The sequence below is a fragment of the Tamandua tetradactyla genome, chromosome 14 (assembly GCF_023851605.1).
Source record: "Tamandua tetradactyla isolate mTamTet1 chromosome 14, mTamTet1.pri, whole genome shotgun sequence".
Classification (NCBI taxonomy): domain Eukaryota; kingdom Metazoa; phylum Chordata; class Mammalia; order Pilosa; family Myrmecophagidae; genus Tamandua; species Tamandua tetradactyla.
This window is the reverse complement of record NC_135340.1, coordinates 35497564-35513812: the sequence shown is the minus strand read 5'-3', so window position 1 is coordinate 35513812 and position 16249 is coordinate 35497564. Positions and strand designations below refer to the sequence as shown.

At 51.6% G+C, this 16249-nt stretch overlaps 2 protein-coding genes across 12 annotated transcripts in view; one reads left to right on the top strand and one right to left on the bottom strand.

The window, feature by feature from the left end:
* Window positions 1–6948, top strand: part of ARHGEF40 (Rho guanine nucleotide exchange factor 40) — a 20363-nt gene extending 13415 nt beyond the window's left edge. Inside the window, exons 18-24 of one of the 5 annotated variants that reach the window (XM_077127280.1) lie at window positions 1218–1388; window positions 3736–3913; window positions 4636–4740; window positions 4968–5111; window positions 5614–5744; window positions 6125–6171; window positions 6313–6948. In XM_077127280.1, the coding sequence (XP_076983395.1) occupies window positions 1218–1388; window positions 3736–3913; window positions 4636–4740; window positions 4968–5111; window positions 5614–5744; window positions 6125–6166 (771 nt within the window). In that variant the 3' untranslated portion in view covers window positions 6167–6171; window positions 6313–6948. Of the gene's footprint in view, window positions 1–1217; window positions 1389–3735; window positions 3914–4635; window positions 4741–4967; window positions 5112–5613; window positions 6270–6312 lie in introns of those variants that run through there. The other 4 variants (XR_013162269.1, XM_077127281.1, XR_013162270.1 and 1 more) reach the window with 4 other exon arrangements.
* Window positions 765–16249, bottom strand: ZNF219 (zinc finger protein 219). Of its 7 annotated transcripts, XM_077127287.1 has the most exons (6): window positions 15492–15528; window positions 14515–14601; window positions 10779–10870; window positions 9106–10507; window positions 8644–8775; window positions 765–8368 (listed from the first exon to the last, which is right to left on the bottom strand). In XM_077127287.1, exons 3-6 carry the CDS (start codon window positions 10782–10784, stop codon window positions 7764–7766), a joined length of 2145 nt encoding a protein of 714 aa, XP_076983402.1. In that variant the 5' UTR covers window positions 10785–10870; window positions 14515–14601; window positions 15492–15528; the 3' UTR covers window positions 765–7763. The 7 variants fall into 7 exon arrangements, with proteins under 7 accessions (XP_076983402.1, XP_076983403.1, XP_076983400.1 ...); XM_077127288.1 differs by lacking the exons at window positions 14515–14601; window positions 15492–15528 and adding an exon at window positions 15998–16249; XM_077127285.1 differs by lacking the exon at window positions 14515–14601 and having other exon boundaries at window positions 15492–15536.

Genomic DNA, 16249 nt, shown 5'->3' with positions numbered 1-16249 from the left:
AAGCTATGTCCTTATTTGAAAGTCCCATGATCCTGTATCTGCCTTGTGCATCCCTATCCTTATCTTTCCCCATCTGTTCAACACCCAACACATACCTTATTTGCCTTTACCTAGTCTCATTTACCAGCCCTAAAATTCCAGAGCAGGTTTGACTCCACTTGGGACTCTGCCTCCTCTGGGATAGACCGCTTTTCCCTTCAACTCTGTTTTTTCTTTTCTTTTCTTTTAGCTTCTGAGCCTCTGCTATAGCCCTCCACACCCCAAAACTGTGGAGTGGATGGGTCCATAAGACTCATGGGCTTGGGAGCCAGATACACTGGCTTTTTGATTTGGAACTTCAGCTCCCCCAACTGAAAGATAAGAGTTTAGATAAATGGTTCTGATGTCAATTAAGGCACTAACATTCCATAATCCCATAGTTTCAAGGAGCTTCACAGAAATGAAATCCTCCACCCCTGCCTCCTTTCCAGAGTCAGGGATAGATGTACCCACCCAGTGAAAAGGTGAGGATACTGTGATATTGATTGTGTGTTAGATGAAGTATGTTAATATATCTCAATAAAATTTGCAGTTAAAGAAAAGAAGCCCAGTGAGAGACCATCATGGCCTTCCTCACCATAGCTCCTGGGGCAGGTGGAGGGAGACAGAGGCAAGGAAAGGCCTCTATTTTCCAGACAGCAGCAGAGCCATGGAGTCCATCTCCTGGCCTCTCAACACCTCTGTGCTACCCCAGTTCTAACCCTACCCCTCCAACCCCTGCCCAACTTGCCTACCTCTAGAAATCTAGGACGTGACTCTCAAAGGTTCCCCAGCCTCTCTTCCAGCTAGCCTTAATTTATGTCCCTCAGCCATTTTGCCCTGTCTTGCCACCATGTGGGCAGAGGCATGCAGTTTTCTCTTCAACAATTTGCTGCTTACCCTCCTGGGGCAAAATTATGCTTAAGTCCCAAAGATGCAAAGCCTTTCCCATAGGAGTCTAAAAACCCTACTGTGCAATGCAGCTCACCCACTTTAGAGGCAGGACTGTGCAGCAAGGCCAGGAGTGCTGCGTATGATGACCAGTGGATGATTCTAGGCTGAGGGCTTCCCTGATTTCCTAACTCTGCCTGAGGACCACTGCATTAGACCCCCATTGCTCTATAAATCTCATTTTTATTTCCCACAAAATACACCCAAAGGGCCCCTGAGCCAACAGCCTTTACTTTTTGTTTCCCCAGATAGATCTGAAGGAGCAGGGACAGCTCCTGCATCGAGACCCCTTCACCATCATCTGTGGACGAAAGAAGTGCCTTCGCCATGTCTTTCTCTTTGAGCATCTCCTCCTCTTCAGCAAGCTCAAGGGCCCTGAAGGGGGATCTGAGACCTTCGTTTATAAGCAGGCCTTTAAGGTACAATGCCTGGTGGTGGAGGGGGAGTTATTAGGGAAAGGTGAAGGTGGGCAAAGTCGTATTCTTCTTGAAGCAGGATGCTCTGGAAACTCAGTTCCAACCCAGGTTCAGAATCTGTGTCATCTAGAAACAGGCTTTGGCCTTTAATCAACCATCATATTAGGGTATCTGGGGGTGTTAGGAGTCCCTGTCATTGATCTCCCCCAAGGGGTTTTCCTTACTGTTCATGCAGTAGACTCATAAGGCATTCCTTGTGAGTCCATAACAGAGGAGGATCCCTCCCATTAAAAATGCACATGCCCTTCAAGATCTTGTGGTAGGAGGTGGTTTTTTTACACTTTATGCCCAAAGCACAATCAATGAAAGAAAAAATAAGTGGGACTGCCTCAAAATTAAATACCTTTGTGCTGAAAAGGGCTTTCTCAAGAAAATGAAAAGGCAGCTTATTCAATGGGAGAAAACATTTGGAAACCACATATCAGATAAGGATTTAATAGCCAGAATATATAAAGAAATCCTACAACTCAACAATAAAAAGACAAACAACCCAATTTTAAAAATGGTCTTTTTCAAAGAGGATATACAAATGGCTAAAAAGCACACTAGCTATTAGTGAAATGCACATCAAAACCACAGTGAGATACCCCATACCTACTAGAATGGCCACTATTAAACAAATGGAAAACTACCAGTGTTGGAGAGGATGTGGAGAAATAGAAAGACTTATCCAACCCTGGTGGAATGCAGAATGATGCTTCTGCTATGGAAGACAGTTTGGCGGTTCCTCAGGACGCTAAGTATAGAATTGCCATATGATACAGTGATTCCACTACTAGGTATATACTCAGAACACCTGAAAGCAGGGGCACGAACAGACATTTGTACACTAATGTTCATAGCAGCATTATCCACAATTGCCAAAAGATGGAAACAACTCAAGTATCTCAACTGATGAATGAATAAACAATTGTGGTATATACGTACAATGGCATATTATTCAACTGTGAGAAGGAATGAACTCCTGATGCATGCAACAACATGGATGAACCCTGAGGACATTATTTTGAGTGAAATAAGTCAGACACAAAAGGACAAATATTGTATGGTCTCACTAATATGAACTAATTATAATGAACAAACTCGTGGAGTTAAAATCTAGAGTATAGGCTATTAGGAGATAGAATGAGGCTAGAGAATGGGTAGCTGATGCTAAATTTGTGTAGTATTTTTAATAAGGTTGATTTTAAAGGTTTGGAAATGGATAGAGGTGATGGTAGCACATTGTTGTGAGTGTAATAACACTGAATTGTGTGTGACTGGTTGAAAGGGGAAGTTTAGGGTCATGTATATCACTAGAAGGAAAGCTAGAGGATAAATCATGGGACTATATAACATACTGAACCCTGTTGTGGATGATGACTGTGGGCTAACAGTGCAAATATAAGAATGTTCTTCCATGAACTAGAACAAATATATGTCACTATTACAAGGTTTTAATAATAGGGTGGCCTATGGAAAAAAATAAACTAATGGAAACCATGGGCTATAGTTAATAGTAATATTGTAATATACTTTCATCAATTATGACAAAAGTACCACATCAAGGCTAAGTGTCAATAATAGGGGGTTTAAGGGGTACGGTGTTTTTCTTTGTAGAGCAATAAAAATGTTCTTAAATTGATTGTGGTGAATGCACAGCTGTGATTATAATAAGAGCAACTGAATATACACTTTGGACGGATTGCATGGTGTATGAATAAAACTTTTTTTTTCTTTAAAAAATAGCACAGTAAAAAAAAAAATACACATGCTTTTTGAGTTATGAGCAGCTCCCAGGACAGGGGGGAAAAAGGGCACTATATACAGTTTAACTTGACTGAAGGACTCAGGAAAAATGGCAAAGACCCTTGCTTTAGGAAAACTGTCCTGGTACCTTGATAAACATCCATAGCAACCCACAGTCCTGGTTCAGGCAGTGTGGAATGATTTTAAGGGTCTCTAGACTTTGTCCCCTACCCTAATTGCAGCTCTTCAGAATGGAGTAGACTAGAGGAAAAAGCCTAGGTTTGGAATTACATAGACATGGGTTTGAATCCTGACTCTCTAATAAGCTATGATAAGCCCTTGAGCAAGTTGCTTCCTGTCCCTGGGCCTCATTTCCCCTTCTGTGAACAAGAGTTGTTATGAAGACTAAATGTAGAGCACTTGGCACATGGTAGGTGTTGAGTAAACGTTTACTGAACACCTACCAGATGTCTGGCACTGGGCTAAGTATGGTCCTTGCCCAAGTTGTACTGTCAAGCCAGGACTCACTCCATATTCACCCCCCTCCTCTGCTCTTCCTCAGACTGCTGACATGGGGCTGACAGAGAACATCGGGGACAGCGGGCTCTGCTTTGAGCTGTGGTTTCGAAGGCGGCGTGCACGAGAAGCATACACTCTGCAGGCAGCCTCACCAGAGATCAAACTCAAGTGGACAAATTCTATTGCCCAACTGCTGTGGAGACAGGCAGCCCACAATAAGGGTACTGGGCAGCGTTGGGGGAGGGTGCACTTGGAGTCAGGAGGTTATGTGCAGAGTGTGGAAACTGCTTGGGAGAACAGGGTGTAGGATAAGGAAAGAATGACTGATGAGAAGATTCAAGATCTGATTTAAGAGAGGTTGCTGAGATAGAAATTAGTCTAAGGTATACCAAAAGAAAAAAAAAAGCTAGCAAATTTCAAGGAAGCAAGAGAAAATGACTGGGCAAAAGGAGGTGAGAGATTGTTCTCTGGGCCTGGGCTCAAGAACTGGCACCACTTGCTTGCTGCTAGTGTTTCTTTTTGTTTTTAATTCTCTGAACCTCATTTCATTCATGAAAAAATGGAGTTAGTAATATCTATATCTTAGCATGACAGTGAGGAATAAATAAGGTGATATATAAACAGTTTATAAATTATAAAAGAAATGCAAAAATGTGAGTTTTGCTCTTAATGCCCAAAACCAAAAGTAAGTGTTAGAAGAGAAGTTGGGCAGTCGGGCAGTCAAAGGGCAGGATGGAACATACAGGAGAGGAGAGACAGATGTCTGGGGAAGACGTCAAAGACCATCAACATCCCTGCGTGATGGTCAATGGAAAGAGTGGTAACAGGAGAGACCAGAATGAGAGGGAGGAAAGAGAGAAGGAGCAAGAAGAGTCTATTCAGTGCTAGGTCTAGAGCAGGGGAGAGGCAGAAAGAGGTTGGTAACAGGGTCTTTGTTCCTCAGAACTCCGAGTACAGCAAATGGTCTCCATGGGCATTGGGAATAAACCCTTCCTGGACATCAAAGCCCTTGGGGAGCGGACGCTGAGTGCCCTGCTCACTGGAAGAGGTGAGAGCCAGGACTCAGGGGAGTGGGGGAGCCCAGAAGTCAAGGCCTTGATAATGAGGCACCATGGGGAGATGAGGTGGAGTGAGAAAGGGTAATGAGTGGGCATCTCTTCTCAATAACTGTGGGACTGACTGGGAGGCCCTCTGTGAGACTGAGGCTCATTCCAGGGAGCCAGGAGTGCTTTCCCACACCAGCACCCCACGCTCCCTCACCTCCACTCTCTGCAGCTGCCCGCACTCGGGCCTCCGTGGCCGTGTCATCCTTTGAGCATGCCGGCCCCTCCCTCCCCGGCCTCTCACCGGGAGCCTGCTCCCTGCCTGCCCGCGTCGAGGAAGAGGCCTGGGATCTGGACGTCAAGCAAATTTCCCTGGGTGAGGCACCTCTCAAGGGGTGGCTCCCAACAGCTGGATCATGGTGGTGATGTTCAGGCTGCTTGCTGCTGAGCAGTTCCTCTTTCTAGCCAAGTAGCCCAGTTGTCATGACAATTATATACAGCTTCCCCACTGCTGAAAGAGCCTTCCATCTGGTTGCTAGGGTGATACTTACAGCAGCCCGTTGCTAAGAAGCACTCTCTCTGTAGCTCTCTAGCTGTCCTTGGGTTTCTATGGAAACTGCCTCAGCTTCCTGTTGTACCCTTCTGGCTCACCACGGCAATCCTTATACTTTCCTGTTGCTTCTTCCCTGGTTGCTTTAATGATGCTGCTGACAATTTCCTGCTTCTTGGTAGGGGGTGTTCTCTTGCAACTGGATTGCTATGGTGACTCACAACTTCCTGTTGCTATGAAGCCTTTTCTTCCCTGAAGGAGCAGCTTGCTTGCTTAAGGTAATCTGGAAGGATTCTATACCCTGCTCTCATTCTAACTTCTCTTCCAGCCCCAGAAACACTTGACTCTTCTGGAGATGTGTCTCCAGGACCAAGAAACAGCCCCAGCCTGCAACACCCCCACCCTGGGAGCAGCACTCCCACTCTGGCTAGTGGAGGGATCTTAGGGCTATCACGGCAGGTAGGTTCCTGCAGTAGGGCTGGGAATGGGGTAACTCTTTGGCCACTTCCTAGATGGACTCTTCTGATCATTCAACCCATGGAGGAGGAGGGGGCTAAGCGGGCAGTGATCCTGTGCTCCCAGTAGAAGCTACAGATTGGATATATCACCCAATCTGCCTCTCCTTTCCCCCAGACCTGGCTGAGAAGCATCAAGGTGAAAAGGAATTTTTAATAAGGAACAGAGTGCCTGAGTGAATGGAAAGGGGAGAACACCAAGGGCCTGGTTTGGACTTGCAAAATTCAGGAAACTGAGAGATGAACTGACAGACTTGGAAGAGTCAGGGAGTATGGGGAAGAGTAATTTCTTCTTTAAAGTCACTGTACCTTCTCTCCTCTCAGAGTCATGCCCGAGCCCTGAGTGACCCCACCACTCCTCTGTGACCTGGGTGAGTTAGTATCTGCCTTCTGCCACATCCAGTATCCCTTCCCTCCTGCTTATACCTTTCTTCTAACTGTCCACCCCCAGCTTCTTGAGAGTATCTCCCCTCTCCAAACCTATTTCCTCCTCCCCGGCTTCTGTCTTGCAGAGAAGCTCCAGAACTTGGCTGTAGCCCTTCCTCTCAGCACATTTTGGGCTGGGATGGCAGTGGGACATAGAGGAGGACTGGGAGAACACTGAATTCCAGCCTGTGCTTCCTGGACAGAGAGGAGGTCAAAGACTAGTACATTACCTTGCTTCTACTATCTCTAGCTCTCCCCAGCCTGGTGCCTTCTCCTCATGGAATCAGAGTGGCAACACTTGCCTTGCCTTCATACCCTGGAGACAGGGAAATTACCCTCTTTCAGTTCTTCCCCATCCTGGGCCACTGCATAACCCCAGGACACCACTCCCACTCTAGTCCTTCTCTGCCAGTTGAGTCTTCTCATTCCCTGGCTCTCCTTGAAAAGATTCATCTCTGCTAGGTCATCTGGAGTTCCCAGTGACTCTCCATTATGGGGTGTCACAGGAAACAGAACTATGCAAACCATTATAGGAGGGTGGGACGGGAGACTGCGGACTTTATATATGTAATTACTGTTATTATTCTATTGTTATATTAAATGTATTTACTCACGCTTTGCCTCCCTGGAGCTAGAGCCGTCCTCTGGGCTGAGGTGGCGCTACTCACCTAACTGCTAACTAGAACACAGGAAATAAAGCCAAGGCTGCAAGTTACCCTCTACACTTTACTGGCCTCCCAGAGATTCAATGTGCCCTTTGAAGCTCCTCCTCCCACATTACCACCCAGTTCTTGAGGCTAAGCTGGTCACAGACCAGCTGGGATCCAGGATACCCAGCACTTCTCAAAAAGAGATTCTCAGGCCAATACATAAGAAACCCTAGGCTACTTGTTAAATTCTCATTCCTGGGCCCCATCCCAGAGCTACTGAATCTGAAGCTCAGAAGTAAAAGCCAAGATTCTATGTTCTTATCAAACTCTTTAGGTAATAACTAAGTGCCTTGAATAAGTAACTATTTCCTGGGCAGAGGGGCCTACGGAGGGGAAGAGGACATAGGCAGACAGACATAGCACCACCCTGTGCCTCAAGACACCTGTTTATTGGGGACACAACTCTGCAACAGGGATGACAGGGATCGTACCAAAAATAGCAACATCTACGGGGCCCCTGATGGGGCTAGAAGGGTACAGTGCCCCCCACCCTCACCCCTTGTACAAAAATAAACTCTCACGCCTATGGACCAGCAAAGACTGGCAGAGCGGCTCCTCTACAGGGCACAACCCTCTCTGCAAGCCCTGGGACCTCATTCTGTGACCCTCGCCCCTGCCAATTCTAAGGCACTGTGACTCTCCCCTGGGCTGGGTGGGTACTGTCTTTCCACCCTTCTAAGCCCGCTGCCCCTTCACCTCTGGTCCGCCTGGGGCTGGGATATGGGTCCCACGCTGCCCCCTGCTGGCTGCTCTACCCAACTACGTCTAGCGCTCCCCGAACTCCGGCAGGGTAAGCTCACTAAACTAACAGCCCCTAAGAGGGCTCCCTACCGTTCTTGCCCTCCCAGTCCAGCCTCTCCGGATCTCGACAGCCTGGGCCCCTCCTCCCCTTCCTGCAGAGGACTAGGAGGGTTTTCTCCTGATGGGGCTCGGGTATAGGGCGGGGACGCGTCGGCCTGCGGTGGCCGGCGGCCCCGAGCCCGGCGACTGTGGTGCACTTGCAAGTGCAAGGCCATGAGCTCGGGTGCTCCAGTGGCGAAAGGACAGAAGAGGCAGCGGTGAAGGGCTCCCCCCGGCCCGGCCTCGCCTCCCGGCCCCGCCCGCAAGGACAGGTCCAGGGGTTCGGCCTCACCGCCTCGCCCGTTGCGCAGGGTCCTCCCGGGGCTGGCTGGTTTCCGTCGGGAGCCGGGTGCAGCGCCGCTCGAAGGAGGCCGGGGACTTGCAGCGCCCTCCACCCAGGTTGCAGGCTGCGGAGCTGGCTTGGACCCTGATGGCGGGGCTGAACCCCGCTGGGAAGGGGGCGGCGGCTCCGGGGGTGGTCCGGGGCCCGCCCCGCTCCTCTGCTCCCGATGGTGGCGCTGCAGGTGATACTTGAGCGAGCCCGACTGGGTGCCTGCGTAGTCGCAGTGTGGACACTTGTAGGGACGCTCGCCTGGGGGCAGGGAATGGAACAGGTCATGGGTCACGATCACTGCACGCCCCCACCCACATTTCACTCAATTTACAAAGACCTCATCCTCCCCACGAGGAAAAAATATTGCCTTCTCCACCTCCTCTGATAATAAAGAAGTGTTTCCTAACGATCTCATCTGGCCAACTTGAGGGCTGCTGAAGATTACCTCAGGGGTATTCCAGGAGCCCCTCATTTTTATTTCCTGCCCTTCAGTTTCCCCTCCCTGCACTGTCCCCGCCGGTTGCCCCCTTTACCTGTGTGCACTCGCAGATGCACTTTGAGGTGATGTGCCGAGCGGAAAGATTTTCCGCAGAAGGGACAATCTTTGCCGGTGGCCCCCCGGGCCCCTTCAGACCGGGTTCCTGCAACCAACAGCCCGTTCTCTTCTGCAATACATACATTAAGAGGAAGTCACAGGATCCCTTGCTCTGTCCCTGGCAAGGCCTTGTGCCCCTACATCCACCCCATAGGGATGCTTTTCATGAGGGCCCAGGAAAAAACTGCTAGGTTTGGAGAAAACTGAGGGGTTGGATTTGTTGTGAGTTAAGAGTTGGTGGCCTCCGAAGTTGGTAAAGTCTTGGGGGAGAGGAGAGGAAGACGGGAGAAACTAAAAAGACCGTTTTAAAATAAGAATATGAAAGGAAGTCATGGAGGGGAGTCGGCTGAGGGCATGGGGAAGACAGAGAGGGGACCCTCTACCCGGACCTCCTACGTACCGTGAGTGGCCGTTGACCTTGCCTGTGCCCCCGCAGCAGGTGTAGAATGGCCTGGCCCCTCGCCTTGGCGCGGATGCAGTGAAGCCAGAGAACCCAATGACCTGCTCCTGGCCCAGGTCTCCTCCTCTGCCTCTACCACCTCCTCTTCGGCGTCAGGCTCCTCTGCACGGTGCCGGCGACCCCGGGCCGGGAGAGCAGAAGGAAGCGGGCGGAAGCCTCCGAAGCTGCGGCCCGCCCCAGGCTCAGCGCCCTCACCATTGGGCCGGGCCTCACCAGCTCGCAGGCTCAAGTAGCCCAGGAGGCTTGGGGGCTCACGGCGCTCAGCCGGCGAGGGTGCCGGAGCCAAGAGGAGCGCGGGGCCCAGTGGCTCATAGGCCAGCAGACCAAGGTCAGGTGGCTGGGGAGCTCTGGCAGGCCCAGAGCCAGGCCCTGGGGCCCGTAATGGGCCCAGCTTGCTGGTGTGCACCTTCATGTGATTCTTAAGAAACCAGGGCTCCTTAAAACAGCGGCCACACACGGGACACGCATGATCGAAGGAGGCTTTGTGCTTGCGCATGTGACCTTTAAGAAACCAAGACTGCGTAAAGCTCTGGCCGCATACTTGGCAGCGGAATTCCGGAGGCGCTGGGGGCTCCTCCGGAGTTGCGGGAGCGGGGGCAGAGGTTCCCTCCTGCTGGGACTCAGGCTCTGGCTCGGATACAGATTTGGGTTCCGGCTGGGGTTGAGGCTGGGACGCAGCGGAGGCAGACGCCAGAGGGCGCTCAGAAACCCCGTGGGCTGTCACGCTGTGATGCAGTAGCTCCTCCTCCTGGCTGGAACCGAAACTACAAAGGCCGCACTTCCAGGGCCTATGCAAGATGTGCAGGTGGCGTTCAAGCTCCGCCGCAGTGCGAAACTTGCCTTTGCAAAAAGGGCAGCGAAAGGCGGAAGACACAGGAAGCTGGGGCCGCGCCAAGCCCTCGGCTGCTGGAGTGACCTCCAAGCCCCCCGAGCCGCGGGGTCTCCCCAGCCGGGCCTCACGCAATAGTGCACGCTCTTCTAACTCCAAAAGCAGGCGCGCAGCGGGGCTACGCGGGCGCTCCGGCTGGTGCGTGCGCAGGTGCGAACGCAGTAGAGCCCGCTGCGCTGCTCGGTGGCCGCAGTGTGGGCACTGGAAGGCCTGGGCGCCCGGGTGAGCCCGCAGGTGCAATGCCAGGATGGAGTTGAAACGGAAGCGCTTCCCACATACAGGGCAGGGGAAGCGCCGTTCGCCTGAGCGACTGTCAGACCAGCCCACCGCTCCCATCCCAGGCGACCCCGCGCTCACGCCTGGCCCGTTGGAGTAGCGCTGCAGATCCAGCTCACCGTCGAAGGCTGGCGACGATGGCACTAGGTGGCCGCCCGGTGCACGGGGACGTGAGCCCTGTGTGGAGAAAGATGCGAGTAGAGCAAGGGGAGGAAAAGGGACAGGTATGGGGACGGAAAGGCGTCGCGGGCCGGAGGAAACCAAGGGAAGGTGGGTTGGGACCTAGCAAGGAACACCTAGTGCCCTTTCCACTCACTTCGGGGAAACTGGGGGATGAATGAGAATTGAGATGTTGGGGCCAAGGAGATCACTTCTAATAATGGGAGGTCAGAATGAGGTACGGAAAGGAGGGCTTACAGTTGTAGATTGAGGCCAGAGTTTCACTCACCTCCATGGACCCCCTTCACATTCTTTGGTTCTGGAGAGTGCAGGGAAGAGAAGGAGGAAAAGCTGCTAGTGAAGGCAACAGGTGCTGAGGTGCTAAAGCAACAGAGACAGATTTGGAGGAAAAGATGAATCCTGATTTTTAGCAGTGGAGTCACTCCCAACCCGATTTTTAGCACCCTGTATCCCTTCTCCCTCCTCGTGTTCTGAGGCAACGAGGAAGCTGCTGTCCTCAAAAACTGTACCCCTTGACTTGCCAAGTCCACATGGCTCTCTGATAACCCAGATTTCTGCCCTTAAGTTATAGTTTTTAAACGCCTGGTCCAGAACAACCATCACCACCACCACTACCCATTCCCTGGTCATCCTCGGGGCCTACTTTCATGAACCTTAACTCCATAACAGTATACACCTCTCTCATTTAGGTTGGGGTGATGAACTAACGGGGTGGGCTTGCTATGCTCAATTATCCAGGTGCGACTAGTAGCTCTCAGACCTCTAACCAACCAGCCAGTCAAACAACCTTCTGGGTTCCACAGTCCTTCCTTCTGCCTTTACTCTTTCTGTCTTTCCCCCTCATTCTCCCTCCCTCTGCCTGGATTCCTGATCCATTCATTTCCATTCATTACAGAGACTCATTCATGCATGGGAGAGAAACACCTCCCAGCAGCAGAGTCTGGAGACAGACAGAGGGGGAGGGGCACGAAGGGGGAGAGAGCCAGAGAGAGGGGGAAGAAGAGAGAGTTGGGGGAGGAGTGGAAGTTAAGGGGTGCTGCCAGCCCTGGGAAGGGGTTAAAAACTGCAAATACCAGATAGGATTCATCGCCTTGTTTCAAACCTTGGAGCCTGCGGTTTGATGGGGCATCTCAGCCCCTTTGTCCAGGGCTGTTCCGAAGCAGGCTTTCCTCTCTCTGCAGGGGAGAGGCTCCTTCACACAAGAGGAGGATTACACTGGCTCTGAGCTCTAGAGACTGGAGTGAGGGACGGGGGGCGGGGCTGGGCCATCTGCACAGATAGGGGCTCAGCCCATGCTCTGAGCAGGAAGGGGTTAAAATTCTTCAGGCTAAAATTCCCTAGACCTGGATGTGCAGAGCTCCAGTACTGGGGAAAGAAAAGAGCACAGAGAAGAAGAGGACTAGGGGGAGGGCTCCCCTGATCCTAAGCTGCAGAGGAGGTCAGCATTAGGACTTAGAAGAAACCTCAGAATTAAGATTCATGGAAACAGTCCTAAGAGAATGACCAGCAGTTAACCAGTCTACCTTCCTCTTACATACAGAACTGTATCAAATTGATTAAAGTCAGACAAATGTGGGCCTAAGCTTTTTTATTTTTATTTATTTTACTTGAGATGGAAAAAATACTTGAGATATAAAGAACTTCCTTGCAATAGGAATTATGAAACTAAATGGGTTACTGTGAAAGAAAAGGACTCAAGCATTACTTTGCTTACGGATTCTTAATAGAAGAGAACTGTGCCAGGATTCAGCCCGGCTTATCAGCAAAGAAAGAAGGCTCTGGAGGTCCAAGGCTTTTTTAAAAATGTTGACATTTAGTGGATGTAGTAAGACTCCATGAAGGGGGCAGGTACCTGTTACATGTGGAATCTGGCCTATGGGAGTTTTAATAATAGGAGATTAATTAACAAAATGTCCTTCTCCAAGGGTCACTAAATGACCTTCACCACCACTTAATATGTGTATCTCTGTAGCTCCAAATTAGGGCATCCATCCTTATCCTCCAGATCCTCCAAATAAGCCCCCTTCTTGGGACCAAGAGCCTAAATGTGCTCACTGAGTAATGTCATAAAAAGTGCACTAGGAAAGGACTGAGGGGTGCAAGTCTATAGTGGGGCCAGTCTGACCATTAATACCCTGAAACCTTCGGTAGTTCACTTAACCTTCCACTTTACTCATCTGTAAAATAAGGAGGTTAGGCTAGTTTGTATTGACGTTCCTTCCAGCTCAAAAGTTCTGTGGTTCTAAGTCACAGCACTCTTTCTGGACCCCAGAGAGACATTAAAACAAATGGTTGCCCCTTCAGTACCATGGAGAGTGCAGTGGGCTACCAGAGGAGCCACTTTGGCCACCTCATTACCACAGAAGGAACTATGAAGTGCTAGAGGGGCCATGTTTGTCTTTCTAGCACCACAGATAAGGCACTGAAAAAAAGCTAGTGGGTTTTTTATTGTGATTATTCCTATTGGAGAACCACAGGAAAAAAACAGCAGTACCAGAGGGATTATTGGCCTTTTGGATGTCACTGAAAATAGGCAGATGTAATAGAAAATAGATATAACTAGAAGAATTTTAATTAGCTATAAGGAGTGTCCTGACAGTTACAGTTTGTACATCCTGGAATGAGTAGCTGAGGAATCGTATTTGGGTCCATCACATTCTGTTGCTCTCCTGAGGATTCCCGGAACATCCTGGTGTACAGCCAATCTGGTATATTCAGAGGAAGCAGATGGCAGGGGGGTGGGGTATGAGGCTGGGAATACTGCATGGTCATAGCTGACTAACCTATGGGCACATACTCTGATTCCGAGAAGATTCTAGGGCCTTTAACACTGCCTGGAGGACTGCAAGTAACATACTTCATAGGAAGCCAGCCTGATATCAGAGGCTAATGAGTAGGAAGAGGACAAAGCCTGCCCTCCAAAATAAAACAAAAACAAACAAAACCCTCCTATGAACACTTTCCAGGATGGAAATACAGTGATAAACAAAAAGGTCCAAAATGAAGCTGAATTCCCCAGCAAGGGAAGTTTCCCCAAAGGTGGCCCAAAATTCACTGAGAGACCCTCCTAGGCCTAGTCAAGAACTCCACACCAAACCAGGTCTAGGCATCTAATCCCATTTTTCTCAATAGGGAAAGGCACTGACAGGGCCTAGGATTCTGTGAATTGGTTTGAAAAACGTAGGCCATGCATGTATTGCCTGTGGGCAATAATCACAGTTTTTTCTACAGTTAGACCTTAAACGCCATCACTGAGACTTTGCCAGATAGTAGCACTGACCTACTTTCCTATCCACCTGGACTCAGGGGTTATCTTGCCCTTATTTGGGTTCTACAGAGATGCAGAGCCAAAGATAGGGGTCAGAAATCTTTCCAAAGGAAAAGGCTGATTTACTAAACTTATACACTAGAAGAACTGATGGGGATGGGGGTGTGGGCCATCAACGTTACTGAGTAGGGAAGAAGACTCTTAGAAACAACGAGGGTAGGTACATAGAAGCATGTGCTAAATGACAGACCATGAATTACTGTCCCTCAAGCCACATGGATTAAACATTTCTAGGCTCAAGTATAAGTGGCAAGAGTTTAAGACTTCTAGGATCTAGCTGTGACTAGGCCTCCGTTTTGGTCATCTCTAATATTTTATGTTTTTTTCCACTGTAAAGAAACCTACACTTCCCAAGTTTCCTTTACGAACAATTATGATTTAACACTGCACTAGATGTGGTTAAGAGGACAGGGGGCATCTTAGGTGGTCTATTATCAAGATTACCTTCATCATACAGCCATGCCAGTAATTCACTTTTATGGTCTTCTCTCCATGGCCCTCTGAACCTCACTGCTCAGATACCTCCTCCAAACCCACCCCACCCCACAGCTTGCCCACCCTTAGATTGAGTTCTTGGTAAAGCCTCCTTTACTGCAACCTCACTGTGCTGAGTTGGGAGCACAGAACCTCAGTCCTAGACTCTGAAGATACAGCACACGGTGAGAGAAGGACACACCTGCTCATCTGCTGCCACCCCTCTATGGTGAATCCTATCCCAGAAGCATGTCCCAACTTGACTCATCATCTGAAAGTTCTGGAGGAGCTAGATTTGGGGGAAGGGGGATGTATCCAGCCCTGACTCCCCTTAAGGAGAGCTGAGCCTATAGAGGTCAGAGTCTAAGCACCCAAGTGTGGCTCAGTCCCCAGAATGAGGGTGAGAGGAGGTGGAGGTAGGAGGGCCTGTAGGAAAATCCCTCCTCACAGAAGTAGGTTGGCAAATAGAGTAGGACCTGTGGTCAGGCACAAGAGGTTTAACCAGCAGCACCCCAGGCCCCTCCCGGGGAAGAAGGATGATGGGGGGCCAGATGGGGGTATTAGGAGGCCAGGGCTCATCTACCCCTGGCCGGGAGAACAAAAGCTGAGTGGCAGCCGCCTCTGCTGCTGCCGCGGGCCGAGCTCTTTGTGACACTTTGTTTGGGACACAGAGAGGGAAGCACCCCCCATCCTCTCCCCTCCCCCCCCCCACCCCCCCCACCCCCGCTCCCGGAGAGTTTGGGGCCCTTCCCCCTCCCCCACCAGCCCTACCAAGGCCGGGGGGCGCTCATCCACTCTGGCTCCCGGTCCCGTCGCCCCGCGCCCCTAGGCCCCTCGCGCCCTCCCACCGGCCCCTACAAAGACGCCCGCCCCCCCTTCTGCTGGCCCTTCCCCTTTGGTGTCCGCTCCCCCGGCTCCCCGACCTGGCCTCCCCTTTCGTTGGGTGCCCCCCCCAGCTCTCCAGGATTCTGAGGCCGCCGCCCCCACCCCGCCCCCCCAGGAGCTCTGGGCGAAGTTTGCTTGGGGCCGAGCCGGCGCCCCTCCCCCGCCCCCGCCCCCTGCACCTGCTCCGAGCCGGGCGCGCGGAGTGGCCCCCCCTCCGGATGGGGGGGAGGGGGCCGGGGGCGGGGGCCGGATGGCGGAGGGGGGGGCCGGGAGTCGGGGGAAGCGGCTACTCACGAGCCCCCGGCGGGCGGCGGCGGAGCGGGCGGCGGCGGCGGCGGCGGCGGCGGCGGCGGCGGCGGGCCGGCGGCGCGGGCGTCAGCGTTACGTGGGGCCGGGGGAGATGCGCCGGGCCCCGGCCCCCCCGCCCCCGGCCCGGCCCCCGCCCCCTCCCCGGTCCCCCGCCCCCGGCCCTGGCCCGCATTGTGTGCGGCGGGAGGCGGCCCGGCTATTAGCATGCGGGGGGCGGCGCGGTGGGGCTGGGAGCCGCGCAGGAGCGGGAGCGGGGCTCTAGCTCCAGGGATAGGGAACTGGGGACCCCCGGAGCCGCGAGAGGCGGCCGCCAGGGGCGGGGTGCGGGCAGTTTGGAGACTGGGGGCGCTGTCCGAGGGAGGGAGGGAAGAAGCGGGGGTGGGGCGCACAGACGATTCTAACAGGAGACTGGAAGCGATTTGGAAAGGTCATCTTGTCCTTCCCCCAGCCTCCAAGCAGTACTGCCCCTCCCACCCTAAACCCGGACATACCAGGGAAGGAGTTCGCTCTGCCGCTCTTTCTGCCCCAACATGCACAGACTCGGGAACTTCTTCCTGGGGTTTTATCTCAAAGCCTCTCCCTTACATTTTGTGTCTCTCTTTTTGGGGAGGAGGAGGGGCGATTATAGAGATAGTTAATGTCTGCCGTATAAGAAACATTATTAAAGTTACTCTTCAGTCCTTTCTGTTCTTGATAAACAATTCCCACTCCTTCCTCTTGAGTTCTATTTCCCATTCCTTAAG

Excerpts from the sequence above, each read along its gene's own strand:
- ZNF219 (XM_077127288.1), bottom strand. Across the intron at positions 8,776-9,105 it reads AAGGTCAACGGCCACTCACG|AAGAGAACGGGCTGTTGGTT; the intron begins GTACGTAGGAGG and ends TATGTATTGCAG. Across the intron at positions 8,369-8,643 it reads GCATCTGCGAGTGCACACAG|GCGAGCGTCCCTACAAGTGT; the intron begins GTAAAGGGGGCA and ends CCCTGCCCCCAG.